Below are 23,828 nucleotides of genomic sequence, written 5' to 3'. Positions count from 1 at the left end.
CGACGTCCCCTGACTTCTATAATTAAAACATCCTGTTAAATACAACGCCTTCCTGAGTTTCTTCCGGGTTCCAGCATCTGGGTCTCCCTAGTAGTCCGATCATGACAGAACGGACTGGCCATTACCCAGACCTAGCTGACCCGGAGGGACTCCGCTTGGCCGTCACTCACCAAGGCATCGCTCTGGGACGGCAAGCTGAATCCCTCAACCAGATGGCCGCCGCCCAGCAGGATCTTTTCCGTCGCTTGGACGGTATTTCTCTGGCTCTGACGGATTTAACCTCCCGAGGACCTACTAACGCCTCAGCCAGCAACACGGGTTCCGCCACCGGAAGCCCGGGCCCCGCTGCAGACAAAGCAGCTCACGAAAACATCCGGCTCCTTCCTGAGCCTTTCCTGGGTGACGTAGGAGCCTGCGGGGGATTCCTCCTGCAATGTCGTTTGATCTTCCAGCAGGCACCTCGGCACTATCATGCAGACCACAGCAAAATCACCCTTATAGTGAACTCTCTCCGGGGTAAAGCGCTTCAATGGGCTCAGGCTTACCTGACCGCTAATCCCATCTCTCAAGTTCCTTTCGAACGCTTTTTAGGCGAGTTCCGGCTGGTTTTCGACCAACCCCGCAAGGAGGAGGAGGCCACCCGCCGACTGCTAGCCCTCAAACAACGCCACAGATCCGTGAGTGACCATCTAATAGACTTTCGGATTCTAGCTGTGGAGGCGGGTTGGCCGGATATAGCCCTTAAAGGGGTGTTCTACCAATCCCTTAATGACTCGATTAAAGACCATTTATGTTCGCAACCCGAGGCTAGCTCTTTTGAAGAGCTCGTCACCGCGGCCTTGCGGTCCGACGTGCGTCTCCGTGAACGTCATGCTGAGCGCCCCCGTCAAGACAAGAGACTCCTTACCAGTGCTTCTCCTCCATTCCCTGCTGCTAACTATGTTCATGTTATGTCTCACGATTCTGTCGGACTCTCCACAGAGGAACCGATGCAGATTGGACATTCTAAGCTCACCCCTGAGGAGCGGCAGAGACGAAGAGATGAGGGGGCGTGTTTCTATTGCGGCCAGACCGGTCACCTCGTTCATCAATGTAAGCTTCGTTTAAACTCCCGAACCCCCCGTTAGAAGGCAGGCCACGGGCGGGTCAATCTTCTCTCTCTACCGAGAGACCTTTTCTTTATTTACCTGTCAAGTTAAGTTTTTCTTCTAGTGTTTTTGAAGGTAGAGCCCTTATCGACTCTGGAGCTGAGCAGAGTTTCATTGATGACTGTCTTGTTTCTGAGCTTAACATTCCCACAGAACCTTTGGATATCCCTGTCAGGGCGGCCGGATTGGGTGGTCAGGTCCTCACTCACATAACCCACCGTACTAAGGCCGTTCGTCTCATCACGTCTGGTAATCATCACGAACTCATTCAGTTTTACATTACCAAGACCCCCCAGTCTCCCATCATTCTAGGGTTCCCCTGGCTTCGCGCTCACAACCCCCAGTTCGATTGGGTTAATCTCCACGTTACCAACTGGAGCACTACCTGCATGGCTAATTGTCTTCGTTCCGCCATACCCTCGGTTTCTCCTCGTTGTGATCCAGATCCTGAGGAGATCGATCTTTCTAGGGTTCCTCCGTGCTACCACGATCTTGGGGCTGTTTTCAGTAAGACCAGGGCTGGTTCCCTTCCTCCCCACAGGCCGTACGACTGTTCCATCGAACTAGTTAAAGGCGCTACGCTGCCTAAGAGGAGGCTATTTAATTTATCAGGCCCTGAGAAACTGTCAATGGAAAAATATATCCAGGAAGCCCTCTCGGCTGGTCATATTCGCCCCTCATCTTCTCCGGTCGGTGCGGGGTTCTTCTTCGTCCAGAAGAAGGACAGAACTTTGCGCCCATGCATTGATTACCGCGACCTCAATCAAATTACTGTTTAAAAATAAATATTCCCTTCCGCTTATTGACTCTGCTCTACATTCTGTTCAGGACGCTCGAGTCTTTTCCAAGTTGGACCTCCGTAACGCTTATTATTTGGTTCGCATGAGGGAGGGGGACGAGTGGAAGACCGCCTTTAACACCCCACTCGGTCATTTCGAGTATTTGGTGATGCCTTTTGGGCTCACCAACGCTCCTGCTACCTTCCAGAATCTCGTTAACGATGTTCTTCGTGATTTTTTGAACCGCTTCGTCTTTGTTTACCTTGACGACATCCTTATTTATTCACGCGATCTGGATGAACACACCCACCATGTCCGCCAGGTTCTCTCACGGCTTTTAGAGAACCGACTATATGTTAAAGCCGAAAAGTGCGAGTTTCATGTACCCACCATTTCATTTCTGGGTTTCATCATTGACTCTGGTAACATTCGCCCCGATCCGGCCAAGATCGCGGCCGTCACCAGCTGGGAACCTCCCACTTCCCGTAAACAACTTCAGAGGTTCCTCGGCTTCGCAAATTTCTACCGTCGCTTCATAAGGAACTATAGCAGCATTGCCGCTCCGTTGACTCAACTCACCTCCGTTACTAAACCGTTTCTCTGGACCCCCGAAGCTCAATCCGCATTCACTAGACTTAAGCACCTCTTTACTTCCGCTCCCATTCTATCACAGCCTGATCCTCTCCGACAGTTCGTTGTCGAGGTCGACGCTTCCGATTCTGGTGTGGGAGCGATTCTTTCCCAACGGGAGGTTGGCTCGGGGAAACTGAAACCATGTGCGTTCTTCTCTAGGAAGCTTTCTACGGCGGAGAGAAATTATGACGTCGGTAACCGCGAACTCCTCGCCATTAAACTCGCTCTGGAGGAATGGCGTCACTGGCTCGAGGGGGCTGAACATCCGTTCATCGTTTGGACGGATCATAAAAATCTCGCCTACCTACGTACAGCTAAACGCCTTAATTCACGTCAGGCCCGTTGGTGCCTTTTTTTTGACAGGTTTGATTTCACTATCACCTACCGGCCGGGTAGCAGGAACATTAAACCAGACGCCCTCTCACGTTTATTTTGTTCAGGGGATGACCAGGACAGCTCTCCCATTATTCCCCCCACATGTATTGTGGGTAATTTGACATGGGACATTGAGAGCAGGGTCATCCAAGCTCAGGGAGAGGAACCTGACCATCCTCCGGCCCCCCCTGGAACTCTTTACGTCCCCTCCTCCCTCCGCTCGGATGTCCTGGTTTGGGGGCACACGTCGCGTATTGCTTGCCATGGCGGCATTCATAGAACCCTGAGGCTCGTGCAACGTAGATTTTTCTGGCCTTCCATGGCTCGGGACGTGAGGGAATTCGTTGCGGCTTGCGACGTCTGCGCCCGCTCTAAGTCTTCCAACTCGCCGCCTGCTGGTCTCCTCCATCCTTTACCTGTTCCGCAGCGGCCCTGGTCCCATCTCGCCATGGACTTCATCACTGGGTTGCCGGCCTCTCAGGATAACACCGTCATTCTTACAGTTGTCGACCGTTTTTCCAAGGCTGCCCATTTCATTCCCCTTCCCAAGCTGCCCACGGCCACCGAGATGGCTGACGTCTTGGTTCGAGAGGTATTCAGGCATCACGGCATCCCCAGTGATATTGTCTCCGACCGCGGGCCCCAGTTCATATCCCAGGTCTGGCGGGCTTTCTGTTCTGCTCTGGGTGCCACGGTTAGCCTCACATCCGGTCATCATCCCCAGTTAAATGGGCAAGCGGAGCGTGCAAACCAGGAGCTCGAGGCCGCCCTCCGTTGTGTGGCCGCCCAAAACCCCTCCAACTGGTCTTCATTCCTGGCATGGATCGAGTACGCCCACAACAGCCATCCGTCTGCTGCTACCGGTATGTCCCCGTTTGAAGCGTCCCTCGGATACTCTCCACCCTTGTTCCCCTCCCAGGAGCTGGACTTGGCGGTCCCGTCGGTTCAGCATCACCTGCGACGCGCCCAGCGTATATGGACTCAGGCCAGGGCCGCTCTCCTGCGCACTAGAGAGAGGAACTGCAGGATCGCTAATCGCCACAGGGTGGAGAGCCCCGCCTACCAACCGGGACAGAGGGTTTGGCTGTCTTCACGGGACATACCGCTCCAGGCCACCTCCCGTAAACTGGCTCCACGCTACATTGGACCTTACCCCGTCGAGAGGGTCATAAACCCCTCCTGTGTGCGGCTGCGGCTCCCGGCGGCGCTTAAGGTGCACCCCACGTTTCATGTCTCGCAGCTTAAGCCTGTCCAGGAGAGTCCTTTGTGCCCGCCGTCCGCTTCCCCACCGCCCGCCCGGGTCATCGACGGCGCTCCTGCCTACACCGCCAGCAAGGTGTTGGACGTCCGCCGCCGGGGGCGCGGTTTCCAGTTTCTGGTGGACTGGGAGGGTTACGGTCCGGAGGAGCGCTCATGGATCTCCCGCTCCCTCATTCTGGACCGTACCCTCATTGACGATTTCTTTCGGGACCACCCTGATCGTCGTCCGGGACCGCCTGGGGGCGGTCGTTGAGGGGGGGGGTACTGTCACGGTTCCTCCGGCTGCTACTCCTCCCCTCCCTGCTCCTTCATTGGAACCAGCTGACCTGCATCATCTCATCACCTGGCAGACCTTCTTAAGGAGATCCATCCCAGCATACTACGCCAGTCCGTTATACTCACTCCGGTGATCACGCCTGGCCTCAAGTTAAGTTACCCTCGCTTTAGTAATCCTAGCTTGTACTTACCGTCTGTCTCACGTCTTCAGGTCTTCACTCCATTGGTCACGCTGGTTCCTCGCTCCACGCTGATTACATCATCCTCGACGTCCTCGCCTTGCCTCAAGCTGGTTACGCTGTCCTCAGCGTTCACGCCTCGCCTCAAGCTGATTACGCTGTCCTCAGCGTCCACGTCTCGCCTCAAGCCGGTCACGCCGCCCTCGGCGCTCCACCACGTCACGGACTGTGAACGCCGTCCTCGGCGCTCCACCTCGCCACAGCAGTTTCCTGCATCCACGACGTCCCCTGACTTCTATAATTAAAACATCCTGTTAAATACAACGCCTTCCTGAGTTTCTTCCGGGTTCCAGCATCTGGGTCTCCCTAGTAGTCCGATCATGACAGACACGCTTTTATGATGTATGGAGGATGCTGTAGTAAGGTGTCCAGGATCCTCACTGACCTCACATAAATGCTGCAGGAATGGAGCGCACATGAAACACAAGTGCCCATAGTACGTCCATGGGATATCCATGCAAATTACACTCTGATTGTTTAATTTCCTCATTTCTAACAGTCAGGCTGCCAGCATGATGGACACAGCGGGCTCACTTACCACTTGAACAGCACCAGCAGTGCACAGGTTTGAAGGGGTTGAAAAAATGAAAGATCTGTATGATGTTCCTGCATCTTATCTACTTCACCCTTACTTACCTTCATGTGTTGTTTCAGAATTCTCTGTGAACTGTCACATTCAGCATGCTTGTAAAGAAATTGTGCATGAGCATTTTTGCTCTCCGAGCTGACTGTGTGGTCTACAATTTCTAAAAATGTTTTGGGGTCATCTGCGTGCTTTGTACAGGTCTGCTGGCAGACAGCTCCTGAGCCTCATGACTTTACTGCTGATTTTACAAAGACATCTGGAAACTACTGTAAACCTACTTTTTAACAAGAAAAAAAGTTTAAATAATGAAGTAAAGCCAAACATTACTAGCTAACATGAACTCAGTCAACATTTCTCCTCCTCAAACTGGAAAATCCATGTCTCCATCAATGTCAAATATATTTGTAAAACAGGGTTGGACATTTCCTTCCTCTCTCTTTACTGCTTTTTGAGCCTCTGGCTGTAACAACATGTCAGCCTCGTGAAATAGAGGGAATCAATAAAAAATAGCATTAGAATAGATTGGGTTGATTACTTTATCAATGTGAACATGAGTTATAAAAGAGGTGAACAGTAAACGACTCAACAGCACACGAAAACATTGCAGAGAAACAGGAAAAACCACTGAAAGAAACGTGTGTGGAATATAAAGGGGAAAGTGAGTGAATTTTCTAGAAATTGCATTGTCAGCATCAGATCTTCTCACCTGTTGTCTTTTCCTGTCAACCTTCAGGTGTGATGGTCAGAGGAGAACAGTTCCCTGAGGTCTCCTGATCCCAGAATGCTGTTCACTGATTGCCACAAACATTTGAATAGTAAATCCCTCAGGCTGTGAGGGAAATGAGGGGAGGACAGTTCTGTAAATGGAAAGAAGTCTGCCACCTCCGATCCTGACTGACATTTATTTCTGCAGAAAGAGCACAACATACACAAACAAAAACACAGGAGATGTGGTCTGCATTTATAAAAGCCCCCCCCCAAAATTTTAGCTCTTTTAGGACATTTGGGGGGGGTGTCTAATTCAGTGGGAACTTCTTCTGCCTAGTTAGAAAAATAAAGTGGTAAGGAAATAGAATAAATAATTGAACTTCCATGTTTTTATGTTGGATGTAACTAAACCAAATGAAAGAAAAATGGTTTTCACCCAGCATTCCCAGGATCAAGACTCGCTGCATTTCCATCATTCATATGCGCAAAACTTGATCAAAATTGTAGAAATGTTGGAGAAAAAAACACATTTTTGAAATTGTACTGTTTGCATTAAATCATAATCATGTGAATGTGGGAGTGGCTGCAGATGAAGAGATTTTGGGAAATGGTGGTTGTTGATTTTACAGAGGAGCTGTGAATCCAACAATTCCATATTACACGCTGAACTGTTGATGAGCAGTGTGATGCTGTGGGACCTCTTGTGATGCCCACTGTGCAGTGCCCAAGGCAGCCAGATCCTACCAAGAAGCACATTGTGTTCACTCATGGAGATCAGCTCCTAGAGGACATAACCATTCAGGACTTTGTTTCCATGAATACAGAGCTGAGGGATCTGGTGGAGAAATGTGGAGGCAGATGCCACGTAGTTGATAATAAATATTGGAAACAAGGCAGAGGACATTACAGGAGATATCTACAAACTAGCTTCCTGTAGTCACGTGACTTGTTTAATTCGAAAAAAGGGTTGGCATTGCAATTTGTCCATTTTGATATGGTTCAAAAAATACCTCTTATAAGTGTTTACATTTAAATAACTTTGCAAAAAATATTCTGTGATGTGCATGAATATGTAAAAAAACTTATTCAAATGAGTGAAGATACTTTTGTCTGTATGTATTTACTAAAGTGGCTGTTTTTACTTGTCGCCTGAGGGCAATATTGTGCAGTTAGACCACTTTTGTGTGAACCATAACATGCTGATGGATGTAGATGTGTAGGGATACATGGTTATCAATTGTAATACCTACTATTAATACCAAGAAATGGAAGCTCAAACATTTTATGAGTGTTTGGATCAAAATCAAGCTGTTGGGCTCAATCCTTCCGACTCAGAATCGTTTTTACAAGAGAACTGGTTGATCGGGTTTCAGTCAGAAAAGTTAACTGTATAGAATAGGGATGTATGTGCATGTGTTTGTGTATGTTTATTCAAAATGTATGCGTACTGGTTTCATTTAGAAAAAAGATAACTTATCTTTAGACAATGAGTCCATTGATGAAAATGAAAATGATGAAGTATAACAGGAAGATGTTTCACGTATTCACCTCACAGTATCAGCATCATTGCTTACTCAGAATGGAATAATTAAAATGGAATGATTGCAATTACTGGAATGAGATAAGTGAATGAATCAATTATTTAAAACCCACAGATGATCTCTAATGCACTAATGGCTGGGTAATTTAGGGAACAGTTGAAATAAAACTTCTTCCAAAAGAAAATATGCCCTGAGGCAACAAACCTAAATATTGCTGGGGATCCAGGAAAACTAACATTTTCTGATTGATTTATGACTCCCCCAAACATCTAAAACTAGGGTTAAATATATATGTTTTCCTTATAAAATAAAAAAAAACAATTTACTGTTTACCTCTAATAAAGGAGACATGACTTTAGGTCATTTTATTTTTAGACCTTGTCAAGAACCAACGAACAAATAGGTATCGTTGCTTTATAGAAATAAGTAAACATGAGTGAAATATTAAGACCTTTAAATTACTTAAAGTGACTGATACCAACAGCATCATCTAATGCAGTGTTTTTCAACCAGTGTGCCGCGGCACACTAGTGTGCCGTGGGAGATGGTCAAGTGTGCCGTGAGAAATTGCCCTCATTAACTGATCTAAAAGCAATTACCATCTCCAGGAAATCAGCTCTTTGTTCATCCAAACAGGCCCTGATATAACACTGAGAAGTTAAGAATATGAAATATAATAAAATTATTTTTTCTTTGTGTTTATTTGATTCTATTAAAGACATTTTGATAAGAATAACGGGATACCGCGATTTAGCTGCAGCTATAACTGTGTAAGGAAAGTCCCGCCCCTTTAATTGTCTCCACCAATCATTCTTGAAGGCTTAATCACACGTCATCAGTCTGACCAATCAGAAGTGGTTAAAGTATTCACTTCCTTGTTTCGATTTAGCGCAAAAAAAGTCTCTCTGTTCTAACAAAAATACCAGCTAAAGCTCGTCTTTAGCGGTGTAGCTTTCCACAGAATCTGGTATCAGACTGGAACAAGTGAACAAAACCATGAAGCTCAAAGACGCTGGTCTTTCTGCGGTCGGCGGATTACGGGCACTACATCTCCCATGATGCAGTAAAGTGACTGTCTTAGCGCACAATGAGTCTCTCCTCTTAACGTCTTAAAACAACGTACACACATCAAATCGTTTTTGAATCTTTTGACTGAATTTTTAATACATCTTTTAGAAAAAACAGCTGCAGCTTCCAGCGTTTTCTGCAACAATTATCACAAAAATGCATGTGAGATTGCAGAGCGGCTGTAGATCAATACAGACTGAGCTTTTTCTTTTTTTTTATTTATCTATTTCTTTGGATGCTGGTGTGCCGCGGGATTTTTGTAAAGGTTAAAGTGTGCCGTGGCTCAAAAAAGGTTGAAAAACACTGGTCTAATGGATCAGTTGTTACCTCCTTGACATGGATGCTTGTCAAAGGTGAAAAGGAAACCCTGTTTATTCACAGAAATGCAAATTCATTGTAATCCAATATTACTCCAAGTTCCGTGTGGAAAAAAGAATTACACACAAACATTCACACCTGTACAGTTTTGAGTCAGATGCCAGATGGACAGTCAAAATTCAGGAATGCATTTTTAAGTTGAATTTCCTTAGTATATCAAATCAAATTAATCTTTATTTATTTTGTGCTTTTCCAACACATGTCGCTCAAAGTGATTTGCATAAAATACAATCAAATTTAAAAACTAAATGGTATGACAAATAAAGCCCCCACACCCCCCCCCCACACCCACACACACACACACACTGTACGGGGGATGCTGTAGTAAGGTGAACAGGATCCTCACTGACCTCACATAAATGCTGCAGGAATGGAGCGCACATGAAACACAAGTGCCCATAGTACATCCATGGGATGTCCATGCAAACTACACTCTGACTGTCTAATTCCTTCATTTCTAACAGTCAGGCTGCCAGCATGGTGGGCACAGCGGGCTCACTTACCACTTGAACAGCACCAGCAGGCGCCTTGTGCAGCGCACAGATTTTGGGGGGACGTGCCTGCATCTTTCCTCACCCTTACTTACTGTGGCAGGACAAATTGGTTCAGGTGTAGCAGTAATGATAGTTGCAGGCACTGGCTTCATGGGGTGCTATAAAAAGGAGGTTGTCGTGGGCGTGATTTGGCCTCTTGGACCGCCCACTTCCTGGTTGCACACTTCCGGTTAGCCAAACACAGTAACGTAGCGGTGGTAACCTGTCTACCCCCTTATGCTATCTTAGATGACCCCACCCTTACATTGACGTGTTCTCCCTACCATGACAAAGGTGGATAAAGGTGGAAAGATTTCATGTAATCCATGGACACCAGTGAAGATCACAAATCATTGAAGAAAAAAGGTTCAGAGCACTGTCTAGTGTTCTACCGTAACTATTTTTATTACATGATTTATCAGTATCTGGTTCATAACTATCAGACAGAATCAAGAATCCTTCAATATCAATAAATCACATGACAAAGATGAATTACTTATTATGTAAAAATAAACATAAATATTTTAGAAATTAACATAGCAAATACAGATCAGTTATCTAAAATACATATGGATTATATTCATTGAAAAAATCATGACTATGACTAAAAAAACACTATATTGGAAGAAAAGACATACCTGCTTCAGGAATCTTCATGGAATATATTTATCAAGTATCAAATGTTAATAATATGTGCAAATTATTTTTAAATATGAATGATAATGAAAAAATTTTGGGAGCAAGAGAAGGGATGTAATTAGAGCTCAATCATTTCAATAATAACAACAATAACACTGCAAATCTAATTAATACCTCTAAAATCCAATTAATGATTTTGATTTGATCAGAAAAAATGTAGATTGTTCAGACTTGGACAATCAGTTTAAATGAAAACAGCAGCTAAACTGGCATCACATGTAGATGTTCACAAAGGAAATACACACAAAAACAACACAAATGTAACGTCTGCATTAATAAAGCTCTGTAAAAACTTACCGGAAAAACAAGACATACATTAAAATAAGCAAAACCATCAATCCTGGACAGAAGATTCACGTTCTCTGTGCTGGATTTATTCAAAGATTCTGTCATAAAGTGTCTCTACCATTTTTGTGATAAGACCTATCTGTAAGTGAGACGGAATTTAAATACTTAACAACTGCAACCCAAACATTTCCTGCCTCTCTTTTTCCTTCATCCACTAAATCTGGGTTGTAGTTTAAGAATTTTTTCATTTTAAAGAAAACATCTCCAGACCCCAGCATGCAGTTCTGTCTTCTCCAACATCAGAAGATCAGTGTAACTCCCTCACGTCCATCACCTCTCACCAACAGACCAGAGACCTCAACAGCCCCTTCTTACGGTGGCCCTGAAGTGCAAACCATTCAACAAATCACTCGATACAAAAACATTTTTAAGATCACAGCAACAATTTAAAAAGCGTATTACATTTTAGAAAACAAAACAAAATTTCAGAAACCAAAACATAAAAAAGAAAAAAGAAAAAAAAGAAAAAAAGATTTCAGAAAACAAAATTAATTTCCAGAAAAAAAAAGAAATATTACAAAATGAAAACATTTCAGAAAAAAAATTAATTTCCAGAAAACAAAATGAAATAAAAAAAATGAAAACATTTCAGAAAAACAAAATGAAATATTAAAAAATGAAAAACATTTCAGAACACAGAATGAATTTCCAGAAAACAAAACGAAATCTTCAAAAATGAAAAACATTTCCAAACCGGAAGAAGCAGGTACTATGGGACAACGCTGATTGGATGATGATGTTTGTCAATCATTTGAACTGAAAAGTATTTTAAATGAAGCGACGACGGGTTTTATCGTCCAAACAACAATGTACCATGATAATTCCCGTATTTCCCATTTAAATATTAAATCAAAAATGCAGCAAACAGATAATGAAGGTTTAAATTATTTTTGAATATTTCGTCTGAAGCAGAACGGTCACCCGGAAGTAGTTTGTGTGGATGACGTCCGTTCTGCAGGTAAACAATGAAAGGAAAGGACGATAAAACGTTAACTTAAACGTTAATCTTTGAATATTTAGCGGATGTGATGACAGAACGCACCCAGAAATATCAACACCAACCAGGTTTACAAATGTTTCAAAATGTCGTGAGAGGATTCTGTCTAAAGCAGCAGCTGCGAAGAAACGGGTGTTAAAGACGGCGCACATCAGGAAATGCAGTCCCGCCATCCACAGATAAGGTATGGAGGCACATTTGTTTGATCTAATAAATGTAGCGTTAAACGTGATTTCTAGGTGGGTGTTTACAGACAGATCCAAGATCCTTCAGTCATACGTTAATGACAGGTTACCTCATCAGCTGGAGAGGGGGTCACGTGGGCAGGATTCTCAGACAGGTGTACCAGCAGCATAAATCAGCAAAGCTGTCAGGTATTGTTGTGTCTCAGAATAACATTTATGAATGCTTCTTATTCACACTATTAAGATCTGTGACTTTAGAGTGTGTCAGTGCACAGAAACATGACAGTAAATGACTGGAGGTGCACATCATCAGACACGTCCAGGTGTGTAACTAAAGGTGGCAAAGTCTGTGGTGTAAAATAAATCTTTAAAAAAAACGTTTTAGTCTTTCAGGCAGAGGAGGAATACCAAATTGTTTTAGAATGTATTTTTATAAGACTGAAATAATGTATTTTATTCTGAGTTTGGTGTTTTGACCCCTCCCTAATGAATTTCTGGTTTAACCCATTTTCTCCTCATTTTGATGAACTCAACTTTTTCCTGAATGAAAGATGAACGGCAGCTGATGTTTTTCTGTCAGGGATTTTTAATTTATTAATTTATCTCTGTCAGGGATTTCAATGGAGCTGGAGTCCAGTGCAGAGGAAGCTGCAAGCATGTACGAGCAGGAACTGGGGTCCCTTACCTGTGCATCTTCCTCTGGATGTGATGCTGAGCAGCAATGTGGACAAAACTTCCCTGACATGACTCTTTTTGATATAGTTGTTAAGCACAAACAGACTTTTCCCAGATGCATTTTTTCCTCTAATAAATGTGACTGACAGGTAGGCTGAGTAAATGCTGAATGTAAACGCAACATTTGATTGACTGCATGAAGAAGCCCATAAAGGGAAATCAACAACAGTTTCTTTGTTTCTGTTACTGAATAACGTATTCATGTTAAGTTTTCAATAAATATACTGCATTGTTATGAAACAAATTTGTTTATTTTCATATCCATTATTACAATCCTCACATCAGCATTCAGTTTTTTCATTGACAAAAATACATTTCTAAACAACAGCTTTGAAAATCAAACATCATCTTTGTTAATAAAGCTTTAAAACCTAAAATGGTAAACATGGAAAAACTCCTAAATGAAGCAAGTCTAATATGAACATTTTAAACTGGAGTTTTGCTTAAAGGAACATTAAGTTGTTTGGAGTTGTACAAGTGTTTGATGCGGTTCCTCATAGATGTGATTTCCAGATCATCAGCCCGACGCTAAAGCCAGGAATTGTGCTTCGTCTTTCACTCCCCACTGCATCATTTACAACTAATCAGGCTTATGCAGCAGGTTAAAGACGTTTTTTTTAAAGGACCTGCAATTTAAAAAAAAAATTAGATATTAAGGTTAAATAATATTTATTGATTACATTGCACATAAATCATGGTGACTTGCCTGTACACTGCACAATGATCTGAATGACTTTAGTCTTTTTGTATTCCCATGTAGAGCTGCCATCTGTTCTTCTGCAGCACAAACCTTTCTGGAACTTCGCTTTGAGAAACTTCACCTGCAGAAATATCACATGTTAATTCAATTAAGTATTTTATAAACTTTAAAGTTCATTTTTAAGTTTCAGTATATGTGTATATGCATGGTTCAAAAATATACAATGCACTTAAATATTATTTCCCATAAGAACTTGTTTACTGATTTCAGTCTTAAAGTCGATTTTTAGCAACACTGATGCCATATAATTACTGTAATTACTGTATAAATCACAGAATCAGGCTGGCTCGGAGCTTTTTCTCTCATGTTGTCACCGAAAACGGGAACGGCTATCATGTGAAGACGGTTCGTCTCCATCGGGTTCTTTTTGCGCATGCGCAAGATAAAAAGAAATTATCTTTTCAAAGCAGCACTTTAACATCCTAAAATTAACATCCTTAGAGACATGTGACTGACAAAAGAAAAGATCACAGAATTGATTCTTACCTAAAGATGATTGACAGCGTGAACCTCGCAGCCGTAGACATTAGCGCACAGCGTTCAAAGTAAAAGTGCTCACAAACTACTTCCGGGTGACCGTGTGTCAGGCGAAATGTTAAAAAAATAATTTTAAAGTTCATTAACAGTTTGCTGCATTTTTTATTTGATATATAAATGGGAAATACGTGGATTATTATAGTACATTGTTGTTTGGACGATAAAATCCGTCATCGCTTCATTTAAAATACTTTTCAGTTCAAATGATTGACAAAAATCATCATCCAATCAGCGTTGTCCCATAGTACCTGCCTCTTCCGGTTTGAAAATGTTTTTCATTTTTGAAGATTTCGTTTTGTTTTCTGGAAATTCATTCTGTGTTCTGAAATGTTTTTCATTTTTTAATATTTCATTTTTTTTCCGAAATGTTTTTCATTTTTTAATATTTCATTTTTTTTCTGGAATTTTTTTTTCTGAAATGTTTTTCATTTTTTAATATTTCATTTTTTTTCTGGATTTTTTTTTTTCTGAAATGTTTTCATTTTTTAATATTTCTTTTTTTCCTGGAAATTAATTTTGTTTTCTGAAATGTTTTTTTTTTTGTCATTTTTGTTTTTCAAGTTTTGGTTTCTGAAATTTTGTTTTGTTTTCTAAAATGTAATGCTGCTTTTTAAAAATTATTTGTTTTTTTTTTGTCATTTTTGTTTTTCAAGTTTTGGTTTCTGAAATTTTGTTTTGTTTTCTAAAATGTAATGCTGCTTTTTAAAAATTTTTTTTTTTTTTAATTGTTGTTGTGATCTTAAAAATGTTTTTGTATCGAGTGATTTGTTGAATGCTTTGCACTTCAGGGCCACTGTAGCAAGGCAATGGTAAAACTATATTTTTTATGGAACAGCCTGCAGTGTTTCTTGTGGGGATCTTTTCTGCCAGGGCTTGCCGGCTTGGTCGGTGGTTGTTGCTGTTACCAATCCAGTTGATATGGTTCTCCATCTGTGTCTAAGTGATATAATCAGAATCAGAATCGTTTATTGTCATTGTACATGGGGATACAATGAAATTGCAGCAGCCTTGGAGTGAAGGAGTTACATAAAATAAAAATAAAAATAGAATAGAAAAAGAAATACTGTATTTACAACTCTTAACAAAAAATGAACAATATGGACAGAAACTGTTAAATATTAAATATTTGTGAATAAAATAGAAAGGAATTACATGAGTTGCTGTGAGCACAGCTTAATAAATATCAAGTTATTGCACAGTGACCCGGTTAGACAGTCAGGATATTGCACGCATTGTAGTAAAATTAGAGTGAGGTGTGGTTGGTGGACGTATGTGCATTCCGTATGATAATTGCCTATGGAAAAAAGCTGTTTCTTAGTCTGTTTGTCCTGGTTCTGATGGACCTGTACCTCCTTCCAGAGGGCAGCAGTTCAAACAGAGGGAAAGCAGAATGGGTGGAGTTAGTGGTGATGCTAGTCACTCTGCTGATGCAGCGAGACTGGTAAATGTCCTTCAGTGAGGGGAGGGGGCAGCCGATGATCCTCTGCGCTGTCTTTACCACTCTCTGGAGACTCTGCCGTTCTGCTTCAGTGCAGTGGGAAAACCACACTGTGATGCCATAGGACAGAATGCTCTCAATGGTTGAGCGGTAGAACGTTACCAGCAGCTCCTGGCTGACGTCGTTCCTCCTAAGTTTTCTCAGGAAGTGCAGGCGTTGCTGGGCCTTCCTGATGACAGTCATGGTGTTGTTAGACCATGTGAGGTCAGCAGAGATGGTGGTGCCCAGGAGGGTGAAGCTGTGGACCCTCTCCACACAGTTTCCATCGATGTAGAGTGGGGGTGGATCTGTTCTGTTCTGCAAACTGGTGGGGGACGAAGATTGGAGGGAGGGAGTCTTTGATGTGTCCCAGGAGCAGCCGCTCCAGACACTTTGTGATTACAGCAGTGAGTGCAACTGGGCGGAAGTCCGTGAGGAAGGCTGTGGATGAGGACTTTTTGAGTATCGGGATGATAGTGGATGACTTCAGGCAAGCAGGGATGAAAGCCTGAGCTAGCGACAGGTTGAAGATTTTTGTGAAGACCTGGGAGAGTTGATCGGCGCAGGCCCGCAGAACCTTTCCAGGAACTCCATCAGGTCCCGCCGCTTTCCTGGGGTTTACCCTGCTGAACATCCGTGCCATCCGTGCCACGTCCATAAAGGCATTGTTTTTATATTTAGAGCTCTAAGCAACCAAACAGTTGTCTATATAAAAGAGCTTTTACAATTGTGCACTTTTAGCAGGCTGAAAAAATTATCTTTTTAAAATTGCCATTTCAAATTTGGGTTTTAAATTTTGTGTTCCATTTTTCTGTGCTTGTATTGGAAGGATTTGTTATTATTTTGTTTAAAAGTGCTACATATTGTATATACACATAATTTATTTAGAGAAATTTGCTATAGGTTGTGTTTTTTGGTTTTGTAGTTTAATTTCATTGGATTTATATTAAGGAAAAGAAGTTGCAGCATTGATTAAAAAAGGATAAAAGAGACATTTACTGTCTAAGTCTTATGTTACATCTGTAGAACTGTACTGAGAGTTGGGTTTTGTTTTGGAGCACATTCATATGTTTTGTTTGTAAAAAAAAAAAGATAAAATATTAAGTTAATTGCATTTTACATGACTAGAAAAGCAATGATTATTCATAAAAATCTATGAAAGACATACAAAACAAATGAAAAAGCAGTCTGCCCTCCCTCTTGTGTCTAAACTATTGTCACCTCACTTCTGGGTTAGTTAGCATATAAACAGGCAGCTGGTGTGTGTGTGGGGGGGGGGGGGGGGGAAATTTGACTCCAGCAACAGGAAAGATTGAGGAGCAGGCTGCAGCATGAGGAAAAGACTGAACCATGTAAGAGGAAATGACATCCTACAGTTGACCAGTTCATTTTATATCTGTAAAGAATATTCAAGAAGCATTTAGACATGTTCAGCTATATGCGTGTTAAACTTGGTGTGGATATTTGAAGCATAAGTAATTTTAAAACACACTTGTTTGGAGTCCAGACGGAAAAAGCACAGGTTTTGGGATGAAAAAGGATTTTTTTAAAATCATCTGTTTCACCTGGACTTCTGAAAAAAATATGGAAGGCAGCAAACACAGATCCCTACATTTAAAAAAATAAATGGTGTTGATATATGATGATTAAGTTATGAAAAAAAATAGGTGTTTGTAGTTTTGCCTAAAAAGACGTTTTCGGACCTTTTTGGATGAAATGTTCTCTAAAAGTTCACCTGTAACTTCAATCATTCTGAATTTTTTTAGGAAGCAGTAGCACATAAATGCCTATGAAAGTTGAATTCTTGGTGCTGATAACCTAAACAGAATTTATGCTAAAAATCTTTGTTCAGTCCAAAATTTCATTAAAAAAATCAAGTGATGAAGTTTCTCGTAGACCCTATAGTGTTACATATCAAAGCTGGAGGTTATTAAAGGCATCTAATTCTGAAATCTCAGCTTCCTGAGACAAACGGCTGATTTATAATAAATTTCTATTATTTGGGTGCACATAATCGACCACTTCCTGTTACGCAGGCACCGTCAGGTGTACACCCATGAAACTTTACATGATGAGAGAGGACCCTTCTGAGTATCTCCAGTTTTAATTTCATGCACATCGGACAAAGCAAAGAGAAAATACAGGGCAGAATGTGCCCAATGCAATAACTAGGTGGCGCTATAGAGCTCGTCCAAGATTGTCATATCCATGGGTTCAGAATAGAAGCTTCATCATATCCATTGAATTTCAGTGAGATTGGACAAGGAATGTGCACGTGAGAGCAACTTTTGTGTGCATAGCGAGATGCCCAACTTTGCCGCTCTGTCACGACCACACCCCCGCATTGAAAGTTATGGTTTTTTGTCAGAGTAAACTTCAATGGCTTTTCAACAGGTGGACGTCATTTTCAGGTGTGTCGGCTCATCCTACTCGGAGTAGTGATGCTCCAAGTAAAACATGTCATTTCCTCTTGCCAGCAGGTGGCGCTACACTTTTTCCAGGTTTTTTCACTGCAGATGTGTTCAGAGTCAGACTACAATCATGCACATCAATTTTGGATCAGATTGGATTATGCATGGCTGAGTAATGGCCATTTTTCTTTTCATGGCGTGTTTTCGAAACGACCTCCAATTTTGACGCGCCGCCATGGTCACAAACATCCATAAAAACTTAAAAGCTTTGCAATTTAACATCGGACATGTGTATAGTTTACAAAACCAAAGTTTGGAGTCATTACTCTCAAATCAATCACAATCTAGCCACAGGGGTTGCAAGCCAGTAACTTCTGTGCCGGTCCCAAGCCCGGATAAATAGAGAGGGTTGCGTCAGGAAGGGCATCCGGCGTAAAAATTGCCAAAATAACCATGCGAATCATCCACAACACTTTAGACATACCGGATCGGTCGAGGCCCGGGTTAACAACGACCGCCACCGATGCTGTTAACCTACAGGGTGTCGGTGGAAATTTGACTACTGTTGGTCGAAGAAAGAGGGGAGGCAGAAGGGTCCGTGGCCAGAGAGAGAAGGGAAAAGGCAGGAACATAGGTTTGAGAATAGGGACTCTTAACGTTGGCACAATGACAGGGAAAGGCAGAGAGCTGGCAGACATGATGGAGAGAAGGAAGGTAGATGTACTGTGTGTGCAGGAGACAAGGTGGAAGGGCAGCAAGGCACGTAGTATTGGAGGAGGATACAAACTGTTCTATCATGGTGTTGATAGGAAGAGAAACGGGGTAGGAGTGATTCTGAAGGGGGAGTTTGTAAACAGTGTTCTAGAGGTGAAAAGAGTCTCAGACAGGATGATGAGCTTAAAGTTAGAAATCGAAGGGGTGATGGTGAATGTAGTCAGTGGGTATGCGCCACAGGTTGGCTGTGAGTTAGAAGTGAAGGAGAGATTCTGGAGTGAGTTGGATGAGGTCATAGAGAGTTTCCCCAGAGGAGAGAGAGTTGTTATTGGAGCAGACTTTAATGGGCATGTTGGTGAGGGCAATAGAGGTGATGAGGAGGTGATGGGCAGGTTTGGTGTGAAGGAAAGGAATCTGGAGGGACAGATGGTGGTGGACTTTGCGAAGAGGATGGAAATGGCTGTAGTCAACACTTACTTCCAGAAGAGAGAGGAACATAGAGTGACATACAGAAGTGGAGGTAGGAGTACCCAGGTGGACTACATCCTATGTAGACGAGGTCATTTGAGAGAGGTTAATGACTGCAAAGTGGTGGTAGGAGAGAGTGTAGCCAGACAGCACCGCATGGTGGTGTGTAAGATGACTCTGGAGGTCAGGAAGAAGAAGAGAGGGAAAACAGCAAAGAAGACCAAGTGGTGGAAGCTACAGAATGAAGAAACTTGTGAGGAATTTAGGCAGAAGTTGAGGCAGGTCCTGGGTGGTCAGGATGAGCTTCCAGAGGACTGGGAAACTACAGCAGAGATTATCAGGGAAACAGGTAGGAAGGTGCTAGGTGTGTCATCTGGAAAGAGGAAAGACGGTAAAGAGACTTGGTGGTGGAATGAGGAAGTACAGGAATGCGTCCAGAGGAAGAGGTTGGCTAAAAGGAAGTGGGATGTAGAAAGGACTGAGGAAGGTAGACAGGAGTACAAGGAAGCGCAGCGTAGAGTGAAGAGAGAGGTGGCAAAGGCCAAACAGAAAGCTTACGATGAGCTATATGACAGGTTAGACACAAAGGAAGGAGAAAAGGACTTGTACAGACTAGCCAGACAGAGAGACAGAGATGGGAAGGACGTGCAACAGATAAGGGTGATTAAGGACAGAGATGGAAAGGTGCTAACAACCCAGGAGAGTGTACAGAAAAGATGGAAGGAGTATTTTGAGGAGCTGATGAACGTGGAAAATGACAGGGAAAGAAGGGAGGAAGATGTGGTTGTTGTGGAGCAGGAAGTAGCAGAGATTGGAAAGGATGAGGTTAGGAAGGCTCTGAAAAGGATGAAGAGCGGAAAGGCCGTTGGTCCTGATGACCTACCTGTGGAGGTATGGAAGTGCTTAGGAGAGGCAGCAGTGGAATTTCTAACAAGGTTGTTCAATAGGATTTTAGAGAGTGAGAAGATGCCTGAGGAATGGAGGAGAAGCGTTCTGGTTCCGATCTTTAAGAACAAGGGTGACACGCAGAACTGCAGCAACTATAGAGGAATAAAGTTGATGAGCCACACAATGAAGCTGTGGGAAAGAGTAGTGGAAGCCAGGCTTAGGAAGAAGGTGGAGATCTGTGAGCAGCAGTATGGTTTCATGCCCCGTAAGAGCACCACTGATGCCATTTTTGTTTTGAGAATGTTGATGGAAAAGTACAGAGATGGTCAGAAGGACCTGCATTGTGTGTTCGTAGATTTAGAGAAGGCGTATGACAGGGTGCCGAGGGAGGAGCTGTGGTACTGTATGAGGTCGTCTGGAGTGGCAGAGAAGTATGTCAGAGTAGTTCAGGACATGTATGAGAGAAGTATGACGGTGGTGAGATGTGCTGTAGGTCAGACAGAGGAGTTCAAGGTGGAGGTGGGACTACACCAAGGATCAGCTTTGAGTCCTTTTTTGTTTGCTATGCTGATGGACAGGCTGACAGACGAGGTAAGACAGGAATCTCCCTGGACAATGATGTTTGCGGATGACATTGTAATTTGCAGTGAGAGTAGAGAGCAGGTGGAGGAACAGCTAGAGAGGTGGAGGTTTGCTCTGGAAAGAAGAGGCATGAAGGTCAGTCGTAGTAAGACAGAATACATGTGTCTGAACGAGAGGGATCAAGGTAGAAGCGTTAGGTTACAGGGGACTGAGGTGAAGAAGGTGCAGGAGTTTAAGTACTTGGGGTCAACAGTTCAGTGTGATGGGGAGTGTGGAAAAGAGGTGAAGAGGCGAGTGCAGGCAGGTTGGAGCGGTTGGAGGAAAGTGTCAGGAGTGTTGTGTGACAGAAGAGTGCCAGCAAGACTCAAAGGAAAGGTGTACAAGACAGTGGTGAGACCAGCTCTGCTCTATGGGTTAGAGACGGTAGCAGTGAGACAGAGACAAGAGGCTGAGATGGAGGTAGCGGAGATGAAGATGTTGAGGTTCTCCTTAGGAGTGACCAGGTTAGACAGGATAAGGAACGAGTACATCAGAGGGACGGCTCATGTTGCCTGTGTTAGCGACAAAGTCAGAGAAGCCAGACTGAGATGGTTTGGACATGTTCAGAGGAGGGATAGTGGATATATTGGTAGAAGGATGTTGGAGATGGAGCTGCCTGGCAGGAGGGCAAGAGGACGGCCAAAGAGGAGATACATGGATGTCTTAACAGAGGACATGAAGTTGGCTAATGTTAGGGTAGAAGATGTCCATGATAGAGTGAGGTGGAAAAGGATGATTAGCTGTGGCGACCCCTGATGGGAAAAGCCGAAAGAGAAAGAAGAAGAAGACTCTCAAATCTCTAGGAGGAGTTCGTTCTAGAGCGAGGCCTGCGAATGACCAAAATACAGCAAAAATGACATATTGTCATCAAAATATCAGACTTCCTGTGCGACTGACAGCTTGGTCCCAAGAGACTTTTTTGTAGGTTTCTATCCGATGAACATGCCCTGTTAAAATCAGGTTTGTACTATAAAGCATATGGAGGTGCTCGCGAAAACAAATTTTGCAGGTGGCGCTATCGAGCCATTTTTGTTTACCTATGCCGTTCTCCTATAAAATATGAAATTTTTCGCGACTCCTGATGTGTATACAAAATTTGGTGAGTTTTGGGGTATGTTAAAGGCCTCAAAAAGGCGACGGAAAAGTCGGAAGAATAATAATAATAATAATAATAATAAACCTAACAGATACAATAGGGTCCTTGCACTCCGTGCTCGGGCCCTAAATAGACCTAATAATATAAATTTCACGACAGAGATTCTTCAATCCACTAAACTCTACATTTTATCAAGAGAGTAAAACAATTTTCTTAAAACAAACAGAGGAGGCCTGTTAACCCTTGTGCTATCTCAGATGACCCCACCCTTACACTGACGTGTTCTCTCTACCATGACAAAGGTGGATAAACTTGTGGAAAGATTTCATGTAATCCATGGACACCAGTGAAGATCACAAATCACTGAAGAAAAAAGGTTCAGAGCACTGTCTAGTGGGTCTAGATGACCCAACTCCCAATGGTAAAATGCCTTGGATAGCACAAGGGTTACACATGCAGACACAGCAGCTGAACATCCTCCACTGATCTGTCACTTTCAAACTCCTCTTACCATCATAGCAGATGAAGGGATGTTCTTCACTACAATTCTCAGAACTCCACCTTCCTCCCTCATTCATCATGGCACAACTGCTGTCGTTTTTCTCATCATCATACTGCAGATTCCAGAACCTGAAGGAAAAGCTGCTCCCATCAGACCACTGCCAGGCGTCTCTAAACAGGCCAATGAAAACAAAACCACCCTCGGACTTTTGGATTAACTCCTTCGTCTTCCCCCCATCCAACTTTTTCATCTGCTCTGGTCCACTGATCAGGTCTGTGTGACGGTCCCTGCAGAAACTCTGAGCATCAGTCCAGTTCAGACTCTCGTTAGCATAAATGACATGAGATGGGGTTTTTTCTGTGGAAGCAACAAATATTCATACAATTCTGTCAAAAATGTTTTATAAAGAATGGAAGAAGTTTGTATTATTTGTATTCTCACCATCATAGCAGATAAAAGGTTTTGCTCTGTTGCAGGACAGGTCCGCCCACTTTTTGTTGGTGTTTAAAGTCCCACAGTTCTCTATGCCATTGTCATTTGGTTCGTCTGTATCCCATCCATTATCTCGGCTTTCATTGAACTGCACATCAGGCTGAGACCATTGCCACATTGTGCTGCCATTAGCTTCTCTGTACAGACCAATCCAAGCGCTCCTGTTTCCTAAATGCTGCCTGAGTCTGTTCATGTCTGCCATGCTGATCACTGTGGCCAGGTCAGTGTGATTGTTGTCTTTGCAGTAGAGCCGGGCTTGATCCCAACTCTTGTTTTCATTGATGAAGTGATACTGGAGAAGCTGGTTTGTCATGACGCAACAAGGACCTGAGAGAAAAACAAAAATCTGCTTCTGAACAATCTGATCAAATTCAAACATTCTTCTTCTTCTAAATGAGACTTTTTCTGTTTCACTGTGACTGTGTCAAAGAAAAGGAGATGATCAGAGAGCAGCTGACGGTCAACTCACCAACAAGGATGAACAGGAACAAACTCAGCTTCATCTTTGCTCTGCTACTTCTGAAACTGCTGAGACAAATATGAGAATAGTTTAAAAACTGGATTTATGATTTTATGATACTTAAATAAATGTGGTGGCCATAAAAACCTGATCAGAAACAAAGAATATGTTAATAAAAAAGAAAGAAAAATAAATATGTAGAAGGGCAGTTCACACTAGCTCAGCAAATATTGTATCTTATAAAAGTCCACCTCTGATAATATTTGGATCTATTTTGAAAGCGTTCCCACTGGTCTTTCATTAAGATTGACATCTTTAGTCCTAATCAACAAACCTTTGTCATTTCTAGGATTTCGAGGACTTCCACATTTTGTCTAGGACAGGGGTGTCAAACTCATTTTGGTTCGGGGGCCACATTCAACCCATCTGATCTCAAGTGGGCTGGACCAGAAACATAAAAGCGAAAAACAGCTTTTTTTTGTTTTTTTACACAATTGGAAAACATGCCTCAAACAACAACCCTAATCACTTATTATTACACATTCATTCACAGAGACCAATGGATCTCAAATAAAATTCATTTCACTTTTGATAAAATTGATTCAATTGTATACAGACTGAATATTTTACATCTGACACTGAAGCAATCCTGATAATAAACTTAAGAGGGGTTATGGAAAAAAATTAACCCCCTGCCTAAAATGTAAATGTGCAAATCAATGAGACATTTATCAAAATTAAGCTTACAAACATTTGTGAACATAAGAATTTGGAGTTAACCTCCTTTCTCTCCTGAAACTTCACCCGGCCATCAATATCAGGATTCAGATCCAGTGCAGAAACACATTTACTGTCATTCAAGTGTGCAAAACACAATGAAATGTCCAAGAATCTTTTCCTGGTTTCTGCCTGAA

General features: G+C 42.7%; 1 protein-coding gene across 1 annotated transcript in view; it reads right to left on the bottom strand.

The window, feature by feature from the left end:
* LOC111949236 (C-type mannose receptor 2-like) overlaps nt 1-23,032 on the bottom strand; it is a 35,618-nt gene extending 12,586 nt beyond the window's left edge. Inside the window, exons 1-3 of the mRNA XM_023965939.1 lie at nt 22,924-23,032; nt 22,404-22,781; nt 21,972-22,319 (exon numbers count right to left, since the gene is read on the bottom strand). Of these exons, the coding sequence (XP_023821707.1) occupies nt 21,972-22,319; nt 22,404-22,781; nt 22,924-22,957 (760 nt within the window). The 5' untranslated portion in view covers nt 22,958-23,032. The remainder of the gene's footprint in view (nt 1-21,971; nt 22,320-22,403; nt 22,782-22,923) is intronic.
* Nucleotides 23,033-23,828: the final 796 nt, after the last annotated feature.

Source organism: Oryzias latipes, chromosome 18 (assembly GCF_002234675.1).
Source record: "Oryzias latipes chromosome 18, ASM223467v1".
In the NCBI taxonomy this organism is placed as follows: domain Eukaryota; kingdom Metazoa; phylum Chordata; class Actinopteri; order Beloniformes; family Adrianichthyidae; genus Oryzias; species Oryzias latipes.
The sequence above is the reverse complement of the archived record's forward strand: the minus strand, read 5'-3'. Positions and strand labels throughout refer to the sequence as shown.